Raw genomic sequence first — 25,016 nt, 5'->3', positions numbered from 1 at the left:
GGATAGATCCCATCCACCCCAGGTGCCTTTCTTGTGTTTATCTTCAACAATTTCTCCTCCACATTACTCTCAGTTATTACAAGATTCTCTAGCTTACTGCCAGAGTTGAATACACCTTTGGCATTCCCCTTGCTGAATAACTCCTCATGTGAGAATGTCAATGCAAAGTATTCATTTAGTTTGTTAGCTACCTGAGCAGGATCATCAACAGTTGACCCATTGATATCAAGTGGACCAATCTGATTCATCCCCTTCCTTCTAGAGTTTACATAAGTAAAGAACTCTTTGCTGTTTTTCTTTGAATCCCTTGCCAAAGATTTCTCGTAATATGCCTTTGCCTGCCTAACCTCCTTTGTAACTTGGTTACAGATCAACTTGTATCTATCATAAGCTTCTGTGTCACGTGTCAATTTATATGTATCCCATGCATTTTTCTTCTCTGTCATACGTCTCATTAGTTCATCTGACATCCATTTAGGCCTAAACCTTGAACAATATTTCTTAATTGGTATGTAAAGCCTAGTAGCTTCCAAGATAAGTTCTTTGAATGCTTCCCATTTTGAATTTGCTGTTGGTAACATCATCAGTTGGTCCCACTGTATAGAATTTAAATACTGTCTCAGACCATTGTAGTCGCCTTTACGAAAGCAATAACCCGTCACTTTACCCCTGATGGTAGTTACCTCTTTGAGTAAATCCCACTTCAGCACACTGTGATCACTGCCATCTAGTGGTTCCTTTATCTGCACATTCTTAATGCATGAAGAATCACTACTGATAATCAAATCAAGAGTATTATTCCCTCTAGTTGCCTCCCCAAAATAGTGATGTAGAAAACAATCATCCAATAAATCCACAAAAGCCTTTCTAGTGTGTGAGTGACCAAAGCACAAATTCCAGTCAATATCTGGGAAATTAAACTCCCCCATTATAAGACTCCCTGATTTACTGGCCCACTCTATTTCCCCGTACAGTTTCTTATTATACTCATCAGAGTCATTAGGCCTATAGCACACTCCTACTCTCAACTTTCATCTCCCACTGCTTATGTCACACCAAACTGACTCGACAGTGCACTGTCCAGTGATGTCGACTGGCTTCACTTCCTTGGATTTTATGTGTTTCTTAACTAATAGCATAACTCCTCCTTCCTTCCTATCCTGTCTATTCTTTCTGTAGACGTTGTACTCCCCAAATTCCAGTTCTACATTCCTTATATCTGTGTGACACCACGTCTCTGAAATCCCAACAATATCTGCCTTTGATGTTTTGAACAGTACCTCAAATTCATTTACTAAACTCCTAGCATTGGTATACACACAAGTATACATGCACCTGTTCTTTTTCTTAACTACCCTAACACAACCCATGTGTTTACTTGTACCGCAATGACTCCCAGCAGTCTCTGAAATATCCTGCATCTTGTTTTCCAGGCTTCTGCTCATTCCAGTAGAAGCAGTGCAAAGAATCAGTTTCACCTCTGCCAGTGGCTACTGTTAATCTATTAGTCCTTGTATCCTCCCAAGCTAGCAGTTTTCCGACCCACCTAACGCTGCCTTGAGAGCATCAGCAAATATTCTTGCACCCTTTCTATTTAAGTGTATCCCATCCCTGTAGAAGCAGTCTCTCCTGTTAACAAGTACAGACCAGGCTGAAAAAAATTCTACCCCCTTGAGCCTTGCACAGTCTTTCCAGGGCCGAATTGATTGGCAAGGCTCTCATCATATACTCCCTCCTATCGTGTCTGGGCAGAATTGCAGACATTTTCAAATTCAACCCTAATTCACGGCTTTTTTTCAACAGTGACCTGTACTTGTTAAGTAATTCTGCCGGTCTCCTACTCTTAATATCATTACTGCCAACATGTACAACTATATCACATTTTGTGCCTTTAAAATATGATATCCACTCTACAACGTCATCAACCTTTGCCCCTGGAGTCATACCCTGGTCCTGTTCCACCTATCCTCTTTACAAAGCATGTTCCACGTTTCCGTTACACTGCTTGCATCACGCACACACAAAGACATCCCCCATGGCAATATCATGTCCCGTACCCAATTGCTCCACAAACATCATGCAAGCAGTGCATTTTTAAAAGCTGTGATTCAGAGGGCAACTGTTCCCCTCAGTTCTCCCCTGAGCCACAGCACTCCCATTAGCTTGAGCCTTTTGCTTTGCTGCTCTGGTCTGAGTCATGATTCCGATTTAATTTCAATAAAATTTCAATTTCGGTATAAAATTATAACCCTAAACTTGTATCCCAACACAGTTATAACGCTATATATATTTTTCAGTATCAAATATCTAAGAGTTCCGTTTATAAACTTCCGTATGAAGTTATGTATTAATTAATTATGTTACGTTTGTAATCTAAGTCGTTATATGTATTTAGTTAAAAGTACAATTTAATTGACAAGGAAGTATAGTATAGTATGTACACTATACTAACGCTATCTAGTTCGGGATATAACGTATCGTATAACAATGCCACAAGTTACGAATGGTAAATCTACGGACACTTAAGTATTAATTAACTTCTAAATCTCGCTGTCTCAATTCAGAATGAACTAACGATCCTGACTAGGTCTATAAGCTACTTGTAGAAAATAATTTGATGTATCAGTTGGTCAATAAAGCGACTAAATATGGCTAAAAAACTTCTCGTTCAGCGGAGCTGCAACTTGTGGATATGATACCCTTACCGATAGTTTTATGCAATTACAAGGCCGAGTAAAGAATAAATACACCAGATTAATCAGTAAATTACAAAATAATGCTATACTACTAAATTTAAATCAAAAGTTTTAGTAAAACAATAATTTCAAATCAATAAATAAAAAAATCCACTTAGCGGCTTTGAACACGTCTGGCTCCCACTAGTCTCGTCAGCAGATGCCTTAGTTGCTAATGCTCCTAAAACCAATTAACAACAACAACCCTTCATGGACCCATGCTGTGATCAAGTAAGGATACTATTTCTCTCAAGATGGTGCTGTACTGTATCCTTAATCTCTGATTGCATGGTCTTACCCACTGTTGAAGTCAAACTTGCTATTCTGTAGTTGCCCGTCGTGTCTTTTGCATCTCCTTTTTGGAATAGCACGACATTAGCACATCTCCAATCATGGGGTGGGGGTCATCCTAGAGTCTGAGATCATTAACATTCCCAATAGGCTGATGCACTTATGTGTGGCTGTGTTTAGTATTATAGAATGTATACCACACCATTGGAGCCTTTTACAGCCTCAGCATATCTTAGAGAGTGGATTTATTTTATTCTGAATTTGAGAGGAGATATTTGTAGTAAATTAAATAATGCATTTTAAAATTTAAATTTTATCCGGGTGTACCCAAGTTGCTAATCATGTGGTAGCTTCATTGTGGTGATTCCATGACTGACAGAATACTACTACTGAGATCCTTTTTTATATATATACAAATTTGTATATATATATATATATATATATAATTGGTTTGTGAAAGTGAGTAAAACTGTTTTATATGTATATTTGTAGGCAGGCCTATTTGAAGTTAAGCATATAAATTTTTTATAGTCTTCTTATTTCCCACTTAAGTTTTTTAGATAACATGGAATCCCTTTGTATTGAACATAAATATTTCAAAGAATTATAGTGATGCTTGTTAATTAGAATACTTTTAGGGTTCCAGAGTTTGTCTACCTTATTTATTTATTTATTTTGTAGTCCCCAGTTACTTCAGGTCAGACCCCATATAGGACACCAAAAAGTGTTCGACGTTGCCAGGACACATCTAGTAATAAGAAAATATTAGGAACTCCTGATTACTTGGCTCCTGAACTGCTTCTTGGGAAGAAACATGGTATAACTGTCTTGAAGGAAATTGTAGAGAAAAGTATTTTATTTAACTTGGATTATTATGTGCCATTTATTTAAATGGAACAAATAAGAGAAGTGTGAGAAAATTACACCTTCCTCTTATTTGTTAATAAGTTGAATACAAATTTTTAAAGGTTTAATATTTTTCCCAATTTGTGAGGTAGGCATGGAATACGGATTTGTTTTTAGACTGTACATGAGATTTTAGTTTCAAGTTTTCTTGAATAACACAGTATTTCATGGTTAGCTGATAATTATTTTCTATACATTAAAATAATTTTCCTCCTAGTGATATTTATTCAGCCAATGGGAGAAGAGTGATGCAGTTTACATGGTAAATGTAGCAGAAGCTTATTTTACCACAATAAAACAAGCTTCCGTTTAAGCGTGGTCATGTGCTCTGTTTATCTAACATGACCACATGGTACCATGCTTGATTTCCATATGTAAATATTTATGTATTCATAGCAGAGGAAGAGACAGTTTTGAAAGCTTCTGTATTTCATTTTACTTTATCAAAAGAAGCGAGCGCAGCACAGCCCCCTAGTTTATTATTATTTTCTTTAATTTCTTTTGAAAATTTCTTTAATTTTCAGAAATCATTGAAATTTATTATTCAAAGATATTTTGTTTTATATTATTCACTTAAAAGGCACAGATTATAATTTATATGTATTTTAAATGTACTCTAAATATATGCTACATTGTTGTAGCCTAGGAATGCATACATATGAACGCGTAGATGATGTTACCAACAGCAAATTCAAAATGGGAAGCATTCAAAGAATTAATCTTGGAAGCTACTAGGCTTTACATACCAACTAAGAAATATTGTTCAAGGTTTAGGCCAAAATGGATGTCAGATGAACTAATGAGGCATATGGCAGAGAAGAAAAATGCATGGGATACTTACAAATTAACACATGACACAGAAGCCTATGATAGATACAAGTTGATATGCAACCAAGTTACAAAGGAGGTTAGGCAGGCGAAGGCAGATTACGAGAAATCCTTGGCAAGGGATGCAAAGAAAAACAGCAAAGAGTTCTTTACTTATGTAAACTCTAGAAGGAAGGGGATGAATCAGATTGCTCCACTTGATATTGATGGGTCAACTGTTGATGACCCTGCTCAGGTAGCTAACAAACTAAATGAATATTTTGCATCGACATTCACACATGAGGAGTTATTCAGCGAGGGGAATGCCAGAGATGTATTCAACTCTAGCAGTAATCTACAGAATCTTGAAATAACTGGGAGTAAAGTGGAGGAGGAACTGTTGAAGATAAACACAAGAAAGGCACCCGGGGTGGATGGGATCTATCCAGTTATATTAAAGGAGGCAGCAAAGGAAGTAAGCAAACCCTTAGCCATAATTATGAGAGCTTCCTTGGACTCAGGGGAGGTACCCATAGACTGGAAATGTGCAAATGTGACCCCAATTCACAAAGGAGGATCAAAGGCTGACACAAGTAATTATAGACCTGTGAGCTTAACTTCTGTTCCAGGAAAATTAATGGAGGCACTGGTTAAAGAAGCACTGCAGGATCATTTAGACAAGACTTCAGTTATAGTTCAGACACAGCATGGTTTTGTTAAGGGGAAGTTTTGCCTGACCAATTTGATTGGATATTATGATGCAGTCACAAAAGAACTGGATGCAGGGAATAGCTTTGATATTATATACTTGGATCTTAGAAAGGCTTTTGATACTGTTGCACATGGAAGACTGCTACATAAATTGGAGCAGTGTGACATTGGAGGCAAATTGCTGCTATGGATAAAGGGGTGGTTGAGGGGGAGAAGACAGAGAGTGGTAATCAATGGACACTGCTCATCGTGGACTAATGTTATTAGTGGAGTCCCTCAGGGCTCAGTGTTGGGTCCATTATTGTTTTCTGTATTTATAAATGATATTGATGATGGTATATCAAGCTTAATGTCCAAGTTTGCAGACGATACAAAGGTTGGCAGGGTTGTCAAGGACACTACTGACACTATGCTGCTGCAACAGGATCTGGAAAGTTAAGCAGATGGGCTGAGAGGTGGCAAATGAAGTTTAACTTTGTCAAATGTAAAGTACTACATATGGGAAGCAGCAACCACAGAGCAACGTATCAACTCTGTGGTACTACACTGACAGTGGTAGAGAATGAAAGGGACTTGGGGGTGGTTGTGCAGGCAGATATGAAGTTCTCTGAGCAGTGCAGATGGGCTGCAAGAGTAGCTCATGGAGTATTGTCAATGATATACAGGAATTTTTCCAGCAGGGATAAGGAGGTGATTATTCCCTTGTATAAGGCAATGGTCAGGCCACACCTAGAGTACTGTATACAGGTCTGGAGGCCTCATTTCAAGAAGGATGTAGAGCTGCTGGAACGAGTACAGAGAAGGGCAACAAAATTAGTGAATGGAACAAAGGGGTGCTCTTACGAAGAAAGGCTTAAGTTTTGCAAATTACAGTGTCTGGAGACTAGGCACCAGCGAGGTGATCCGATAGGGTTTATAAAACCTTGAATGGTTTGAGCATGCTCAATGCTGATGGGATTCTTCCTCTAGCTCAGAATAATCACCTGAGAGGGCATAAATTCAAATTGAGGAAAGACAGATGTAGGATAGACGTGTGGAAATTTGCCTTTAGCCAGCGGGTGGTTGGTTGGTGGAACAGACTTCCATCCCTTGTAGTGGAGGTTGATAGCCTTAATAAGTTTAAGGCTCAGCTGGACAGGTATTTTGAACGAACAGAAGGGTGAAGTGGAAGTGGGTTTTTTTTTTTTTTGGCTGATGCTGCATAAGCTTGCTTTCTTGCATCAAATGCCTCTGCTAATGCTAATGCTAATATATGCTGCAGTACCAACTCTTTTGTCTCACATGCACATGTGCCAATAGATTCCCTCAGGCAGTCACTGGCAATGTGCAACAGAGTTCAGTATTCTTAATTCCATCCTGACAAGACCACATGATAGCTTTTCATTTCACAATTTATTTTTTATCCCTTTAAATACGATTGAAAATATATTTGCATCTTGGCTAGAAATCACTGCCAACAACATACATTCTGTTTGACAGCATGTTTTGCCCCACTTGGCAAATTATTTCACTGGTTTTGAATTACGAATTCAGACAATTGCCATAGACATTGTGAAGATCGGAAAAGACTTGGGATTTTATACTTTTTGACACAGCCAATGTACGTGACTGCATTGACTCACATGCAAATGACGTTTCCTCTTTTGCATATGCAAACTGCATATGCAGAAGAGGAAACAATTCTTAAGTGGGTAACACGGAAGTGGCACCAAAAAATTTTTCAACAGAAGAATTGGAGAAGGTTTTTCGGGGGGGGGGGTGGGGTTGACGTGGTCTGCAAGGCAATTATGAATGGAGATCCAGATGTTGAATGTAGCATCACGGTACGGCAAATTTTACAAGATGGGTTTTGATGCTACAAAAACTTGTATGCTGAGAAAAAGAAGAGGCAACTTCACCAGACTTTATTATTGAAATACCTAAATAAACAAAGCTTTTTTCTCATCTCTAATGATGTTACCTTTCATTAAAAAAATTTTTGAAATATTTTTAATTTCAAATCCTTTTAATTGGCTGTCAACCGCAAACTATTTATGTATTTATTATAATTTGTTTATCGACTTTCTCTGGTATGCATTCAATTAAAACCCATTATAATTATACCTCAATCAGCACAGTTTCACATAACACGGTACAGTTTTGGTAGCAATTATTAATGCTATGTGGAGTATTGCTGTATATACATATTATATATTTATTATTATATATTTATTTTTATATATATATATATATATATATATATATATATAAAAAGAATCTTTCTTTCTTTTCCTATAAGGTCACGAAATATAAGGAAACCTTTTCTATTATTTCCTAACCTATAATTTAAGATCAGGTTATAAAATAAAACGAAAAATAAAGAAACCTTTTCCTTTTTTCGTAACCAAACCTAAATCAATAATATTGTAAAAACACTCATAACTCAAAATCTGCTTTTAACAATGAGAAAAAACATAACGAACATAAAAATGAATGGAACGGAACTTTTTCAGAAAAAAAAAAAAAAATCATGAATATAAATCATATAGTTAGACCTCAATAGCTTTGAGTAATAATATTGTGAAAAGTATCTTCACGATTTTTCCCATAAATTTGACGCGACATATATTCATTCATGTGACCCATCAACATATCTTTATAGCTGCGATTTAGTTACACTTTTTAGTCTCTTCCACTGAGCTTTGATGTTATTCATATGTGTTCCTGTATGTGTATCTACAAAATGTTCCTTGTGTTTCACCGTTAAATGTTTGTAATTCTTTTTTTCTAAGGCCGTAATACTACTATATCCAAGCCATTCATCTGTTATAATGGTAGTATTTTTCTTCACTACTTTTCTAATAATGCGTAAAAGAGTTTTTGCTTTCCGATTTTTTTATGAATTTCGTGAAGACGAATTTTGATTATCTTTCAAATACTCCAAACACCCATTTCTTCTTAGCAATTAAATTTTGTCCTCTGTGATTTTTCGATTTTTTACCAATACTTTGTCTGCTTCTTTCTTTATATTTTGTCTGCTTCTACAGTTTTCCCCGATCTTCCCAACTCAATCGGTTTTTTTAACAACTGCAATTTGCAAATATCTCTTAGTTTCTTATAAAACTTAATTGCTGTTACTTTCAAAGTCTCAAGATGAAATGCTGTCGTAGTTACTGGCGTGTACATTGACCAAAAGTATATAATATACATTATCTTTTTTTAATGGAAGTTTTGTATTTTCCATAAAACAGTTTTAATAAAGAAACAGTTTTATGGAAAATACAAAACTTCCATTAAAAAAGTTAATGTATATTATATAAGTTAGCCGACGCTTCCAATGGTTCTCATGTTGGCTTTCTTTACCTTAGCCAAAAGTTCATAAAAATGTGTGTCCAATTACACTGGTTTACAGTGTATCTGGAGTTTGAGTAACAGTATGTGGCAGTTATTTATGCATGTTTACTGATTACTAAACCGAAGTCTGTTTGTTTCTATCATAAAGATTTTTCACAATTCATTAACAAAATATTACCTAGGTATTATACGCAAATGTGTACATAACTATAGTTTCTGCAATGGTTTACAAGTTTTATACCCCTCTATTCCTAATCAGTATCAAATATTTGCCTCAAATACAATAGATTGTGCATGTTTAACCTGTAACTACACACATTGCAAGGTAGACGGTCCCCCCACCCTGCTCTCTTCCGGCCCATTTGTGATTCCCAAAATTTTATTTTCCGAGTGGAGTCTGGGAGACTCCTGTGTGTAATTACAGGTTAAACTTGTCTGAGCATGCACTCACTTGTTTGTACAGTCCACTCAACTACAGAGCCTATATAAGTGGCACATTCCTTATGCTGTCACAGTACTCCTGTAAAAACTGTCGTGAGATCTCATTGTGTGTTAGTTTTCTTTTAGTATATATAGCAACCAGAAAGTGTATAAACAGTCCCTACATATTTTGTTACATGTGTGGTTGTTTTGTTCCTGTAAAGCAGAGGCAAAATATTACCGATTTTGTAAAAAAATTGTATTATGCATACTTTGACATAAAACTAGGTGAACAGGATAAATCGTGGGCACCGCATAAAGTATGCCATACGTGTGTCGAACATCTTAGAAAATGGAGTCAAGGAAAAAAGATGTGCTTGCCATTTGCTATTTCTATGGTGTGGCACGAGCCAGTAAGCCATGCTGAATGTTACTTTTGTGTATGTGACATTAAAGTTTACAATTCAAAAAATAAAAAGGACATCAAATATCCAGATCTACCGTCAGCCATAAGACCGATTCTGCGTGGACCCGATCTCCCTGTAAAACCTCCACCAGAAACTTTGGAGTCCACATCTTCTTCCACCGAAGCAGAAGCTAAGGAGGTTAGTGAAGAGGAATGTTATCAACCAGAAAATATTTTAACGCCACAGCAAGTCGAACCGATCGATTTTGTAAGCAACTTAGGTCTTCCAAAGTATGCTGCTGAAATTCTGGGATCCAGACTTAAAGCGAAGAACTTACTTGCTCCAGGTACATTTTCTTGGTACAGAAATCGTGAAAGGGAGTTTATACAGTATTTTTAACAAGAAGGTCCTCTCGTATATTGCACTGATATTGCTGGTTTAATAAGTGCCTCCATCATATGTTCCTAATGAATGGAGACTATTTATAGACTCTTCTAAGACTAGTTTAAAAGGTGCTTTCTTGTATAATGGAGATAAATACACATCTGTGCCAGTTGCTCTTCAGTCTACTTAAAAGAAACTTATGACAATCTAAAGTTGCTTCTGGAGAAAATTAAATATCAAGATCACAAATGGCAGCTATGCGGAGACTTAAAAGTGTTATGTATGTATGTTGTTGGGACAACATGATGGGAACACTAAAATGCCATGCTTTATTTGTGAATGGGATAGCAGAGCTAAAGCGCTGCATTGGACAAAGAAGCAATGGCCTCGGAGACACAGTCTTACACTGGGGTCAAAAAATATTGTGCACGAAAGTTTGGTGAAGCCAAATAAAATACTTTTACCTCCATGGCATATCAAGTTAGGCAAAATGAAACAATTTGTTAAAGCACTGAATAAGGATGGCAACTGCTTTAAGTACCTTTGCAGTAAATTTCCCAGTTTATCTGACGCAAAACTTAAGGTGGGTATCTTCATTGTTCCCCAAATTAGAAAATTGGTTTTAGACGGTCAGTTCGAAACTACTATGACTGACGTTGAAACGGAAGCCTGGATTACTTTTAAAAGTGTAATGGAACACTTTCTAGGAAATCATAAATCACAGGATTATGAGAAAATTGTTCAAAATATGCTCGAGGATCTTTGCAATTTAGGTTGCAATATGAGCATCAAAATTCACTTTTTTGTGTGCCATCTTGATTTTTTTCCCCGAAAATCTTGCACAGATCAGCAAAGAACAAGGGGAGAGATTCCATCAGGACATAAAGGAAATGGAGCAGGGGTACCAGGGAAGGTGGAATACAAGCATGATGGCTGACTACTGCTGGTGTTTAAAAAGAGAGAAACCTGGCACTGTACATAAAAGAAAAACGATTAAATGTTCTTTTCAAACAAAGAGACGAAGGTCTGATTAATGAAAGTTTCAGAATTTTGATTAATACTTGTTAGTATTTACGTATTTTTTGATATATGAAAATGTAATCCTATAAATTTGTCATTACTAAAATACAATAAAGTTATATACTTTCGTAAAAAACAATACTTTTTTATTTCTTAAATTGTGATGTATCTGGATGTGATAGAAAAAGTCATATTTGAAATCACAGCAACACATTTCAGCAGTAAGACCTATTGAAATTCAAACCCCAGTGAACAAACTTAAATTTGTAAACTAGTGTTATCAATGGATATGGAGATACAATTGCTTGAAACTGGAGTGCACAAAGCCATTATGAGAGGTATTAAAGAATGATAAATGACTTATTGTTTGTATTTATTGGGTTTTTGAATGATACAAAACACAAGTAATTGACAAATTTTTTACAGTTCATAATAAATGTTCGAAAATACCCCTGCCAACCTCAGTGCACTTTGCAACTGTCGTGGTAATATGAAGTGTTGTTGTTCTGAGGTCTTGGTGTTCCTTTATAAGGGCAGCAGTATTCAAAATGCGAGCAAGGAATTCATCTCTTGTATTCACCTTTTCTTTGTATGTATGTATGTATGTATGTATACTGCACTTTTCATTCAACCCCACAAACAAAAAGCTAATGGAGTGAGGGCCAGAGACCTTGGTGGCCACTGAACGTAACCACTGCACATGATCCATCATTCAGGAAAAGTTTGATTTAGATATTGTATCACCAGACGGGCATAAAGTGCTGGAACTCCATCATGCTGAAAGTACATACCAATCCTTGTAGCCAAGGGAACCTCCTCCAATAGTAGTGAAACCTTCCAGGCGTCTTTTAGCCGCAGTAGCTCTTGCACCAAGAATTTATAAATCAATCAATCAACCAATAGTATTGGAAGTTCATTTTGCAGAAATTCTAGGTAAGTGAGCCCTGTAAGATGATTTTGTAACACAAAAGGCGCAATCAACTGATTGTTGATGATACTGCACCACACATTTACAGAGAAACAATGTTGAAAATTCGTTTCTACAGTGGCATGTGGATTTTCATCTGACCGCCTATGAGAGTTATGGGTGTTGTTGATACCGTAACAGGCGAAAGTAGCTTCATCGCTAAGTGGTATTAATGGAATTAATCGGCAATTAGCATTTATCCACTGACAAAATTCCAATCGCTGGGCATCTTCTCCGTTGAAGGTGTTGCACCCACTGTATGTGGGCACTTCCATAGCCAGGTGGGCAGGAGCAGCAGTGCGTAGCACATGCTTCTTGATTAGACCGGGATTCGAGCCCGTGATCACCAAATGATGAGGAAAGGTCAGGGAATGACCACCGCATATCCGTGGAGCAATATGGCCTTAGTTGCTAATGCTCCTAAAAACCAAATAACAACAAACCACTGTATGTGAAATGGATACAGGCCGTACTCGTGTAATGTTTGCCATACTCATATCTGTGGAACACGTAGAAATTCTGTGTGTGCTGATAGTAGGACTACTTTCTACCGACTGAAGAATGTGTCCTATTTCACCAACATTTGGTTCATTTGCATATTCAGAAGAAATATGAGTGCTGGGAATTGACCAGTCTCATGCAGTTTGGTGTAAACACTAGGAACTGCCTTTGAATTTGGTATTCTGTGGTTAGGAAACCATTGACTGTATTCTCTACAAGTAGCAGTGTAGAACTTCCACCACAAAAACCGTAGATAAACACCATATCAGCATATTCAGCATGTGTGATATGCAGCATTCTTAACAACACTTCTAACACCAAGTGCCGTCAGGTTATAACTGCTTCTTGGTCACATCTGATTCAGGGAGCTGTGCGCGTCAGTTTCTAACAGCTGTATCTCTGTATCCATCGAGAATTGGGTGCATGTTTATATGAACTTTTTTTACTCAGAATAATCGATACTATAACCTCACAAAATATTTACTATTTCTCCTGAATCACTCTGTGTGTTGTTTTTGTGTTTGCTGATCTCCTTTTCTAAATCTGTGTCTCCTTCGCTTTCTAAAAAAACTAATTATTGTATCAAAAATATTTACAAATCTTGTTACAGTTTCCTTTAGAAAGCCATCTGACTTCTGTATGTAAAAGAAGCCTTGCATACTGTTCTTCATTATAAACACAAAATTTTCTGAAAAGGCAATCATATTTGCTATGTGGCTTTATTTTATTGATGGTTTTAATAACTATACTGAGAGATTGAAAAAGAACTGGACTAATAATTTTTGCAACCAGATGATGTTGGTGCACAATGCAGTGTATTGCAAGATCTTCTGGACATACTTCCATTAGGTGAGCTATAAAACCTTTGTCTTCCAACCATGGAGGTAGCACCATCAGTGGCACAGGATACCACATTTTCCAATGGTAATTGTTTATCATCAAACCATGTTTTCACAGAGCAAAAATGGATGCTCCAGTACAGTCAGTTTCTATAGATTTTACAATCATCTCTTGTTACAATTTACAATCATCATTGAAATAATGACCTTATGCCATTATAAGGGCCTTATTGTCAGTAATTATTGATTCATCAATCTGAATAGAAAATTTTCTCATTTTTAGTTTGTCAATTAGCTGCTCTTCAACGTTAACTGACATCTTATCAATTCGTCTTTGAATTGAATTGTTGCTCAATGGCAATGCTATTAAAATTGTGGAAGGATTTTGATACATCACTGTTGAAATTACAGTCTCAAATGTGGGTTGTTTAACTGTCTCAGGAACTGTTTGAGCACTGCCAGTTTTTACTATGATTTCTGCAATTTTATAAGATGCAATCATTCCAACGTCATTTGTTTGTGTGTTCTTCTTAAATAAGGAAATAACAGTGTTATGTTGCTCAAAATTCTGTTTTAAATTTTTAAAATATTCCATACGTTTACCATCTTTATCAGGATATTTCCTTTTTAAATGATCTAAATGTCTTGATGGTTTCATTGCCTCATTTGAAAAATAACTATTACACATAAGACACATAGGCTGTCTTGAGTCGAATGGGCTTTCAATAAAACCATCATCCATACTGTCGACGCTTCTTCTTTTTGGCACTTGCCACGATTGATGATGGATTGAATAACTACAAAGAATTAAATAATAATACTGAAATATAAACTAATTTTATTTAATTCTCATAGCCCATGTCACTCACAAAAGCACTGTGGATCAAAAATAAACAACTTCCACAAGGAAACAATAAATCAATACCAATTGTCGCTTAGAAAGTAGAAACAATAGATTGAAACATTTCCTCATCCCATCCATGCCTCATGTATTGACCAATAAATCAAAAGAATAAATAAACCATACCATGCCGCCACCAATATTGCAGCTGTTGGAAAGGTGCAAATGTGAAGGATTGCAGAAACATTACCTCTGAAAGCTTAGGCATTTAATGCCTATGAAAACTAAAGGTGGTTGAATTAAATCACACCCACTATCTTCCTTTTACCAAATTTCTCAGTCACTCCTAATATAATATACCTGTATGTTAAAAATCAGTTGTCTGAGGTGAAAAGAAAACCTGGAGAGAGAAATTAAATATTAAGGAATAAGATGTCGGGTAGGGTTGACCTTTGGAGGGCCACAAACCATTGTAATACCCATGATTTTTTCGCCCCCCTTCCCAAAATCAATTTTCACTGCTGTTGAGAATCCCTGGTCTACACTGAAAGTACAGAATTCATGGGATACTTGGTTCCTGGGCAATGCGATGCTGTCACCCCTCTTGCTAGTGGAAGAACTCACTGCTTGGCAAGTATATAGATACACTGCATTCATGTAGACAGTAATTCGATGTCACTGTGGATAAATGCTGTGAGGTAACAGACTTTGAAAGATGGATGGTAGTGGGTGTCCAAATGCATGGGTCACCCTATCACGCAGGTGGTACAGAAATTGCACTATTCCTGCTCAACAGTATCAAGAGTGTATCAGGAATATGTCATTTCTGGAATAACATCTCATCGTGGACAGTGCTGAGGGCATTCCATTTAAGACACCAGAGCCCACTACTCCCTGTGCAACAGCACATCCGTGGCTGGGATCTTATTTACTTTATGGTGACGGAACTTTTTAAGTTAGCATAAATTATTATAATAATAAAAAAATATATTAGTAGATTAGTTTAACAAGTCATTTAGCTTCTTAGCCTGTTCTGAGAAGAATACGCTTTGATTAATTTATTTCTGTGTATCTTAATCAGAACAGTTTACCGCCCCTGCCTCGAGGAGGCAAGCTTCCACTATCCAGCAATCAAATGATTTCTTCTTTTAAAAACATTTTTTACATATTCATTAAAATAGGATATATTTTCTTTACTGGTGAACAAGACACCAAGACAATCTTCATCCAAAAAACCAACTTGTCTTTCTAGTGTTGATCTTAAATCAACATATTGGATACATTCTAACATGACACGTTTAGATGTCTCATTTTTGCCGCATATGCAGTAACCATTTTCCCTTAATTTAAGTTCAAACAGTTTTTGGTTCAATCCATGGCCAGTTAAAATAAAAGTGGCTTGTAATCCAAATTGCTGCCGAGGCCTTTGTCTTGTGTTGATAATATCAACTCTTGGTATAAATAAATGTTTGCCGGCCTTTGCTTGTTGCAATCCATGATTCTTGCCATAAAATTTGAATTTCCATTAAAATCCGCTTCTTTTCTTCCTAGGTGCCTCTGTAGCCAGATGGGAAGGAGCAGCAGTGCGTAGCACATGCTTCTTGATTAGGCCGGGGTTCGAGCCCGTCACCACCAAATACAGAGGATGCGGAAAGGTCAGGGAATGACCACCGCATATCCCAGAGCAACATGGCCTTAGTTGCTAATGCTCCTAAAAACCAAATAACTAACAAACAATCCTTTCTTCCTTGATATCATTTTGTGTATATACATATTCTTCTCTGGAACAAGACATTACGCCCAATATAGTTTTCCTCACATTGTTCTTTGTGAGGAAAATTAGGCCTTTCAATAGAACTTCGTATGGGGCTGGCATCCTCCCTGCTACCACCTGCAATGCCTCAGAGGAAACAGTTCTACATGCTGTAGTGACTCCTAATAATGCAAACCTCTGAGCCTGAACTAAGTACTTCTGAACCATTACATTTTCAATTCTATGTGCCCAAGCCCCTGAGACATAGGTCATGATTGGTGTAAACAAGCATAGCATTTATATCACAAGTTTAGCGCTCTGCCTTTAATTCGCCAACCGGTCCGTATAACCATTCGGAGCTTGGCATACAGAAGTCTTATTTTATTCTTTAAATATTTTATATGTTCTGTAAAAAAAGAGCCTTTCCTCAAGTTGCAGGCCCAAATATCTAGCCACTGTCACATATTTAACCGTTCCCCCTTCCAGCCGCAAGGTGTGCAGTTGGCTTGCAATAAGCTTACCTTTTAGTAACATTTGTACCATCTTTCCCAGAAAGATCATTAACTTATTTAGTTTAGTCCAATCTTCTAATGAACTTAAAACTTCACCTGCTCTAGTTTCTAATTGCATTCTATAGCCACCATGGATTAAAATTGCCACGTCATCTGCATATGCTGTGCATTCTGTCCCTTCAATTCTTGTTTGTAAGAAGGTGTCAAGCACTATATTCCAGGAAAAAGGGCCCATCACCGAGCCCTGCGGGTATCCTCTATAGATCTTCCTTGTTATTTGTTCATATCTTGTTGTTACAAGTATAGATCTATCATTAAAATAATCCTGCATTACACTGTATAATCTGTTCGAGCATTCCATCTGTCTTATTCATGCTAAGATACTCTCCCGCCAGAGTCGATCAAAAGCACCATAGAAGTCCATGAATACCGCCAGGACATACCTTGCATCATTCTCCTGAACAGCCCTGGTTAATCTATACACAGTGTCCTCAGTTCCTCTCCCTTTTTTAAAACCATATTGGTTTTCTGAGGACATAGATTTATTTTCATATACTATCATTAAGCGGCTTATAATTAACCTTTCATATGTTTTTCTCATTACTGATAGGAGAGCAATGGGTCGATATGCACCTGTATCATTAAGCAGTCTATCCGTGCCTTTTAGTAACAACCTCACTTGGGCCTTCTTCCAGCTCTTAGGAAAAGCACCCGCTCTTAAACATTTATTATACAGTTCTAACATTATCTGTGGTGTCAGCATAAATGCCTTCTTCAACACAGACACCTCAATTTTGTCTAAGCCCGGCGACTTACCATCTTTTGCCTGGTCCACAGCATGACACACTTCCTCCAACGTAAAATCTTGTTCTTCATTGAAGGACAGATATTGCATGTTATCACATTTAATTTGTGCCTGCGGTAGTGTATCATCATTTTCTTCCAAATTTGGAAAAAGATCATCCAGTATCCTCTTCACAGTATCCTTCCAATTTAAAGCTTGACTGCCCTCAATTCCTACTGTGGTAGTAATATCCGCTAAATTTTTCTTGGTATTTAATAATTTAAAAATAGTTCCCCATGGATCTCTAGCTCCTTGCTCATCGACATACAATTTCCAGTGGCTATTTTTGGATTCATTTATTTCCTTTATATATTCGTGTATTTTCCATTTATATTGTTGCATATAATTTGACACGATATCCATATTGCCTAGCCTACGTTGCCTCTGACATTGTCTTCTTAACTTTATAACATCTTTTCGTAAGACAGTCAGTCTAGAAGACCACCAAAAGACTGGTCTACTTGTTACACATAACTTTTTCATGCTAATGTTACAAGAATGAATTAACACATCGGTTAATTTACTAACATGATCTTCCATATTTAATTCTGACCACTCAATTCCATTTACTAAATGAACATAATTTTCTTCAAATCTTGGCCGTGTAGCGGTTTTGGCAGAAAACCGATCTAAATTATACCAATTTCTATTTTTGTTTCGACATGTTATTGGAAACAGGATTGCATTATGGTCACTAGTGGTGTAATCCTCCATAACCCTCCAATTTTCAATGTCATTCCTTACAGTGCCAGTTGCAAGAGTAAAATCAGTGTAAGATTGACCATGTACGATGTTGTAAGTCGGTGGATGTCCTGTTATATTTAGTACCTCCCACCTTGAAGTTACTATGAACTCCTTAAGTAGTGTTCCTCTATCGTCAGAGTTCATTCCACCCCAAAGTGGAGAGTTAGCATTAGAGTCAAGAGCAATGACAACTTCCTCGGAACCTAGCAATCTCTTTAACTTTTCTAAATATTCAATTTCATGTTCAATGTTACCAGAGTGCTGACAGTATAATGTCACCAAGTAGATCCTTCCAAATGCGCCCACCAGCTCACAACACACTGCATTCTTGTTACATAGCATTAAGATCTTAATCACAACTATGTCAGGTGTTCGAACTACAATAGCCGCACTCGGCGAATCACCCTCGGCTAACACTCTATATCTTTGTGGATAACATCGTACTTGTTCTTGGACCGCATAAGGCTCTTGTAGGAGTGCCACCGCTATCTTGTCCTTCTCCATTAAGAAACTTACTTGAGAACCGACACTTTTTGCTCTTTGGGCATTCAGTTGTAGCACATTAATGCTTTCACCCATAATTTATTTTTTTCTTGTATATCTCCAATCCTTTTTTGTATTCAGGACAGTTCTTACTCACAGCAACATGGCCCACCTCCACACGATTCCTCCTACAACTCCTACAATTCCTCCTACAGCAAGTAAGCTGCTTGTCTTTATTCATACAATTTTGGAATGTATGTCCTACTTCTCCACAGTGTCCACAATGCATCTTTCTTACAATACTTAGCCACATGGCCAAACATTAAGCACTTATAACATTGAGTGATTGGAAAAATTTCCTTATACCTACAAGCAGACCAGCCAATTAAAAGCCTACTTTTTAATTTCATTCTTTTCCAAACACTTGTATTGAGTTGAAGAACCTAATTTTCCATGTCCACTCCTTTAAATTTATTTACAGTTAGGACTTCAATTCCTTCTGTACACTTACTTTCGGTCATTCCAAGTTTTTAATCCATAGTTCTTTTGGTAGTTCTTCTTTCTTTACACCCTTTTCTACATCAAAAACAACAACTTTAGGCAAGATTGGTTCAGAATTGTACACTTTAAACCTAATGTACCTAAACCAGAATATCCCTTGATCATAGCAATATCATTGTCAGTCGCTGCCTCCAGAATGACTCCTCGATCTCTTATTGGCCTGATATTTTTAACTTTCACATCCTTTAACATAGGTCTAATTTCTTTTAAAATTCCATCTTTTACTTGTTCACTTGTTTTGAAGTTATCAGTTGTTGCCTTCAAAATTATACTTTTGGTGGTTTATCCTGGTCTTCAACATGTTTCTTTGCCAAAGTGACGTATGTGTCCTTTTTTTCATTTTCTGCTCCTTTTTCTTCAGTTTTTCCTTTAATAGAATATTTTCAATGTACACATTGTGAGCCTCTGTTTCCAGATCATCCCACAAATCTAGTATTTCCGAATTGATGATGTTGGGACTTTACCACATGAATCCCACAATAAGGATCTAAGTGTATTCCTTATACTTTTAACATCTTGGAAGCCTTCATAACTTGATGTTATATATTTGCTTCCATCATCATCTTTTTTCTGCTTTTTCCTAGTTTGGGATTTTTTCGTGACACTTACATCAGATTTACCACCCTTAGGCCTTTTCTTTTTCCTGGTTTTTTGAGCCTGAGCCATCTGAGATACACTAGGATCTTCCTGAGTCCCTTCTGAAGTACCAGGGACCGACAATGATCAGCCCTTCACTGGAGTTCTGGCTAAGGTTTGCCCTGAAAAGACTTCTATTTCTGTCTTCTGCACTTCTTGATTAATTCCATCATATTCTTCTTCCTCTGAGACTGCCAAAACCTCATCCTCCATCATATCAGACTCACTTGATGAAGACATTATGTATAAATAAAAACTTAGTATATACAATTAAAAAACTAGTGCCAACAGTGGAAAAAGTTAAATATATACAACTTTGTTAGTCGAAGAGCAAGCAGCTGTTAATCCAATTAATCTCAAATGGATATTAAAACAACTAAAAACAATCCCCAGCCCAAGTGAAATGCACTGGGGTCCCAGAGCTTAGGACAAGCTTTAAAGGGCATGGAAATACTAATATCAACTTTCCTATATACCCTCTGCACCTACTAATTCAATAGCTTGTTTAGCCGGCAGGGGATTCACCCCTTACTGCCCGCCCCAGACGATGGGGATGTAGGGCTGCTAATCACAGGACCTTGCAACTCATGCAGTCAAACAATAAAGTGCAAGTAGCACACAACAAAATAATTCAACAGCAATTAAAACTAACCTCAAAATTAAATGTCGGCAAAAATACACTTTTATGCTCACAGTTGTCCCCAAGATTAGCCCTGTGGCAAATCTTGTAGACCATACAAGTAACAGTGCTGGGAGCAGGGAAAGGTGGTGGATGAACGTGGCCGTCATCATCTGTCTCGCATTGTTTCAGCCAATTGGAGAGTGACAGTGGCACAAATCTCCGCTGACTTCAATCAGGAAGGTGCCAGAAACGTCTCCACCAAGAGACCATCAGGTAATCATTAGCTGCAATAGGTTATGGGAGCTGCCGACCCACCAGAATCCCATTGCTAACACCACAACATGACTCTATACCTCAGCTGGGCAAAAGAACATCGGTACTGGACCTTGTTTGATTGGAAATGGGTCTCCTAGTTCGATGAGTCCTGTTTCCAGTTATTTCGAGCAGACGGGAGGGTGTGCATCTGGCGGAAACCGCACCAAGTTATGCACCCATCATGTCAACCAGGTACGGTTGGTAATGGTCTGGGTCATGTGCAACTGGCACATGTTGGGCCTCTGGTACATCTAGACGCATCTCTGTATGGTCCAGGTTACGTGTCCATCTGCATTCCTCTATGGGCATCGTTCACCCACAGGGCAATGGACTCTTCCAGCAGGACAGTGCACCTTCCCACTGAACCGGGTGAATAGAATGGTTCGAAGAGCATTCCACAGATTTTACCACCATAGAATGGCCTCCCTGTTCACTGGACATCAACCATGTGGAGCATCCTTGGGATGCTGTGTAAAGGTCCGTTCGAGCTTTGGATCCTCCACCCAGGAATGTGATGGAATTATGGACAGCTTTGCAGCAAGCATGGATCAATGCCTTGCCCTGTGGCTGCCCTTATCCGAGCGAAAGATGGGCCTGCCTGTTACTAGGTATTATTATTATTAGCCATGCTATGCAAGGAAGCCTGAGGCTTATGCTGCACCAGCCAAAAGAAATACCCGAGTTACCTGAGAGGGAGAGAGAGAGAGAGAGAGAGAGAGAAAAAGAAAGAGAGAGAGAAGGATGATGATATCCAGCTTAGGACCCTGGGTTTGCTAAGCCTATACTCACCAGATGTGAGCCCCTGGGGTTCCATGATTTCTGTCCACTCAGTGTATTGCATCTGTAATTTGCATGTATTCTATAGTTGCTTTGCCTGTTTTGATGGATGGAAAAACCTTAGTTTCTGCAAGGTAAAAAAAACAAAAAAAAACAGCATAATTCACTTATGGTGTGAAAATAAAAAGTCCATTAAATATGAACCTGAACCTATCTTGTTGTTATTTGAGTCCAGGCTTTATTCACACTATGTGGAAGGATAGAAACTATGAGAACTGGTACGAAAGTAATGCCTTCTAATTTTTGCTTTCAAATGCGGCATTTTGTGTGTCACCGAGTGGTCACTAGAGATCTCTAGTTTCAACATACCGAGGGGCGCTTTGATTGGTTTCATGAGTGCAGCACACGGATATATGTATGTTACAGATATATGTATCAAGCAAAGAGTGGTGATTGAATTTCTCTAAGGAAGAAGTGACACTTATCAAAATCCATATGCCTCTCAAATAGCTGTATGGTGACAGTAGTGTAGATGTGCGTACAGTTAGACGTTGGGTAAGACACTTTAAGAGTGGGTAAAGTGATATTGTTGACAAGCCCTGAAGCGACTAGCCATTAACGTCAGTGACAACAGACAACAGCTTGATCAATGTGTTGATCAAAGAGGACTGTCGCATCACCACACGCGAATTGTGCGCTGCAGTAGGTATAGGGAAACTTGCTCTGATAACCATCATTAAGGAATTAGGCTACAACAAGGTTTGCACCTGGTGCATCTTGAAAATGCTGACACATGAGCACAGAATTTCTCCGGCACTATTAGAGTGAAAAAGAGGTTTTTATTTCATGCATACTGACAGGTGACAAAGTCTGGGTCCACCACTATGACCCTGAAACAAAGAGATATTCAATAGAGTGGCACCATCAAAATTTACCACACAAGAAATGCAAAAGACAGCTTTCTTTTAAAGTGTCTGTAAAGTCATGGCGACAATGTTTTGGGACAAAGACGGGGTCTTGCTTGTGAACTTCTTGAACCATGGCACCACAATCAATTCAGATTGATATGTGGAAACGTTGAAAAAGTTGAGAGCCCCCATCTGTAGAGTTCAGCCGGACAAAAATCTTAATGAGGTTCTTCTTCTCCATGACATTGCAAAACTGGGGTGCACTGTTCTTCCTCACCGGTCTCATAGCCCAGATCTTGCACCTCCTATCACTCCTTCAGATGACTGAAGGATGCACTCTGTGAAACCCATTTTGCAGATGACAACCAGCTCAAACAGTGTTTGCAAAGCCCTCCAGTGCAAGAGTATGGACTTTTACAGGACTGAATACAGCATCTAATTCAGAGATGGCAGAAATGCATAGAAAATGATGATGTCTTTGTGGAAAAATAACAGTGTGTTTATTAATGATTGAGGATTAATTGATGTAAAAGGCAAATATGTAACACTTTAATTTTGTGCCGGGGTGGGGGGGGGGACACTTGTTTCCTAAAAAAAATATTCATTGAAGAACAATATACAATTAAAATCTTATAAATATTAGAAGATTTTTGACAAATCTTATAATGCAAATATTATAAATTACACAAACGACACATGGAATGCAATCTCTCAAATATAGGCAGCAGAAAACATGTTAAGTCAATATTAACCCATTTTACAGATCTGCTTTACAAAAGATATATTTTGGAATCCTAATAATTACGAATTAGGTGTTTCTTAATTTTTATTTCATAAATTGCTAGCCTAATTATTGTCTTAATTTTAAATAAAATTAAAATAAAGATTAAAATATAATGCTGAAGTGATAGGTAGATCCTCAAATCCTCTCAGAATAATCTTGTATATTTCAGCTTGTGACTTTTAACCATCCATTCTTAAACTGTATTAGATAGTATGAACCAGAGCTGTAATGCTCACTACGTTCTATGTTGATATCAATATTTGTAAAATAATAAGAGAAGTTTACCTCAGTATAGTACGTAACATTAGCATTAGTAGAGGCATTTGATGCAAGAAAGCAAGCTTATGCAGCATCAGCCAAAAAAAACCACTTCCACTTCACCCCTCTGTTCATTCAAAATACCTGTCCAGCTGAGCTTTAAACTTATTTAGGCTATCAACTTCCACGACAAGGGATGGAAGTCTGTTCCACCAACCAACCACCCGCTGGCTAAAGGCAAATTTCCACACGTCTATCCTACATCTGTCTTTCCTCAATTTGAATTTATGCCCTCTCAGGTGATTATTCTGAGCGAGAGGAAGAATCCCATCAGCATTGAGCATGCTCAAATATACGTACTATACTCACTATAGTAGGTAGAATACTTCTACGTACTATAGTGAGTATAGAAATATGCTACGTACTATATTGAGGTAAACTTCTCTTATTATTTTACAAATTCTTAAGCTGTTGGTGAAGGTTATTTCCTTCCCTGCTTCTTGGATAATATGATTATTACAAAATAATATGTTAAGTAATTTTAAACTAAGGCTGATGAAAGTATTGCTGTAAATGAAGTTTCTTGAATTTGGTGTGAGGAGGAATGGGTTCACAGAAGCTGACAAAACCTTAAAGGAAAGAATATTAGATAAAGTGTGAAAACTGTTCTAGGCAATAGGAAGTGTTCGATAACCAGAACCAATATTTATTTCCTTCTTATTAATTTTAATTAATCAGACTTATTACTGTATAGTGTAAATCAAGAAATTGCCTATTAAAATAGTTCACATTTTAATATTTTTTATTAAAATTTAATAATTTATTTGTTTTGTTATTAATTAATAGGATTTGCTGTTGATTGGTGGGCATTAGGAGTCTGCCTTTTTGAATTCCTCACTGGTTTCCCTCCCTTTAATGATCAAACGCCAGATGCAGTTTTCAACAACATTTTGCAAAGAGGTATTTTTATATGAATTTAGATGACTGGTGTTTTCCAGATTTGTTAGAAAATAAAATTAGAACTTTTAAATTAAAAATGATATTAATGCATATCTAATTGAAATACAGTCGATTCCAGTTATTTGGGACACATTGGGACTATTCCATTTGGCCCGATTAAGCAGCTGCCCCAATTATCCCAAGTTTCACGTAAATAGCTAAAAATACAATGGACCTTCGCTTTATAATTGGTTCACTGTACAATCAAATCACGTTACGATGGATTCACCATAGTAAAGTACCGTTCACTATACGATGTGTAGTAAGCACCTGTCATTGTGATCATGTTTGTGAATTGAATTTTAATTCTATTAAACAGCGATTCTAATTAGTGAAAATAGGAATATTATCCACAGGCTATAAAAGTAGAGATAAATTAAGCACAAATTTACCATTTATTACCTTACCAATTAAAAAATTAAATGATGCATGATATTACCCCCAGGGGCTCACATCTGGTCAGTATGGGCTTGGCACACCCAGGGTCCTCAGCTGGTTATCATCATTCTTCTCTTTCTTGGTGATTCCCTTCTATCTCTCTTTCTCTCTCAGGGTAACTCGGGAATTTTTTTTTTTTTTTTTGGCTAGTGCAGCATAAGCCTCAGGCTTCCTTGCACCATGTAGCTAATACTACTAATAATAATCAGAATAATTAATA

At 37.3% G+C, this 25,016-nt stretch overlaps 1 protein-coding gene across 3 annotated transcripts in view; it reads left to right on the top strand.

Moving 5' to 3' along the window:
- gwl (serine/threonine-protein kinase greatwall) overlaps positions 1-25,016 on the top strand; it is a 248,358-nt gene that overhangs the window by 185,838 nt on the left and 37,504 nt on the right. For all 3 annotated transcript variants that reach the window (XM_090388326.1, XM_090388324.1, XM_090388325.1), the window contains 2 exons: positions 3,708-3,843; positions 24,206-24,319. In XM_090388326.1, coding sequence (XP_090244452.1) covers positions 3,708-3,843; positions 24,206-24,319 — 250 coding nt within the window. The remainder of the gene's footprint in view (positions 1-3,707; positions 3,844-24,205; positions 24,320-25,016) is intronic.

The sequence above is a fragment of the Mastigoproctus giganteus genome, chromosome 14, assembly GCF_048544385.1.
Source record: "Mastigoproctus giganteus isolate SK-2022 chromosome 14, ASM4854438v1, whole genome shotgun sequence".
NCBI lineage: Eukaryota > Metazoa > Arthropoda > Arachnida > Uropygi > Thelyphonidae > Mastigoproctus > Mastigoproctus giganteus.
This window is presented reverse-complemented; position numbering and strand designations above follow the sequence as displayed.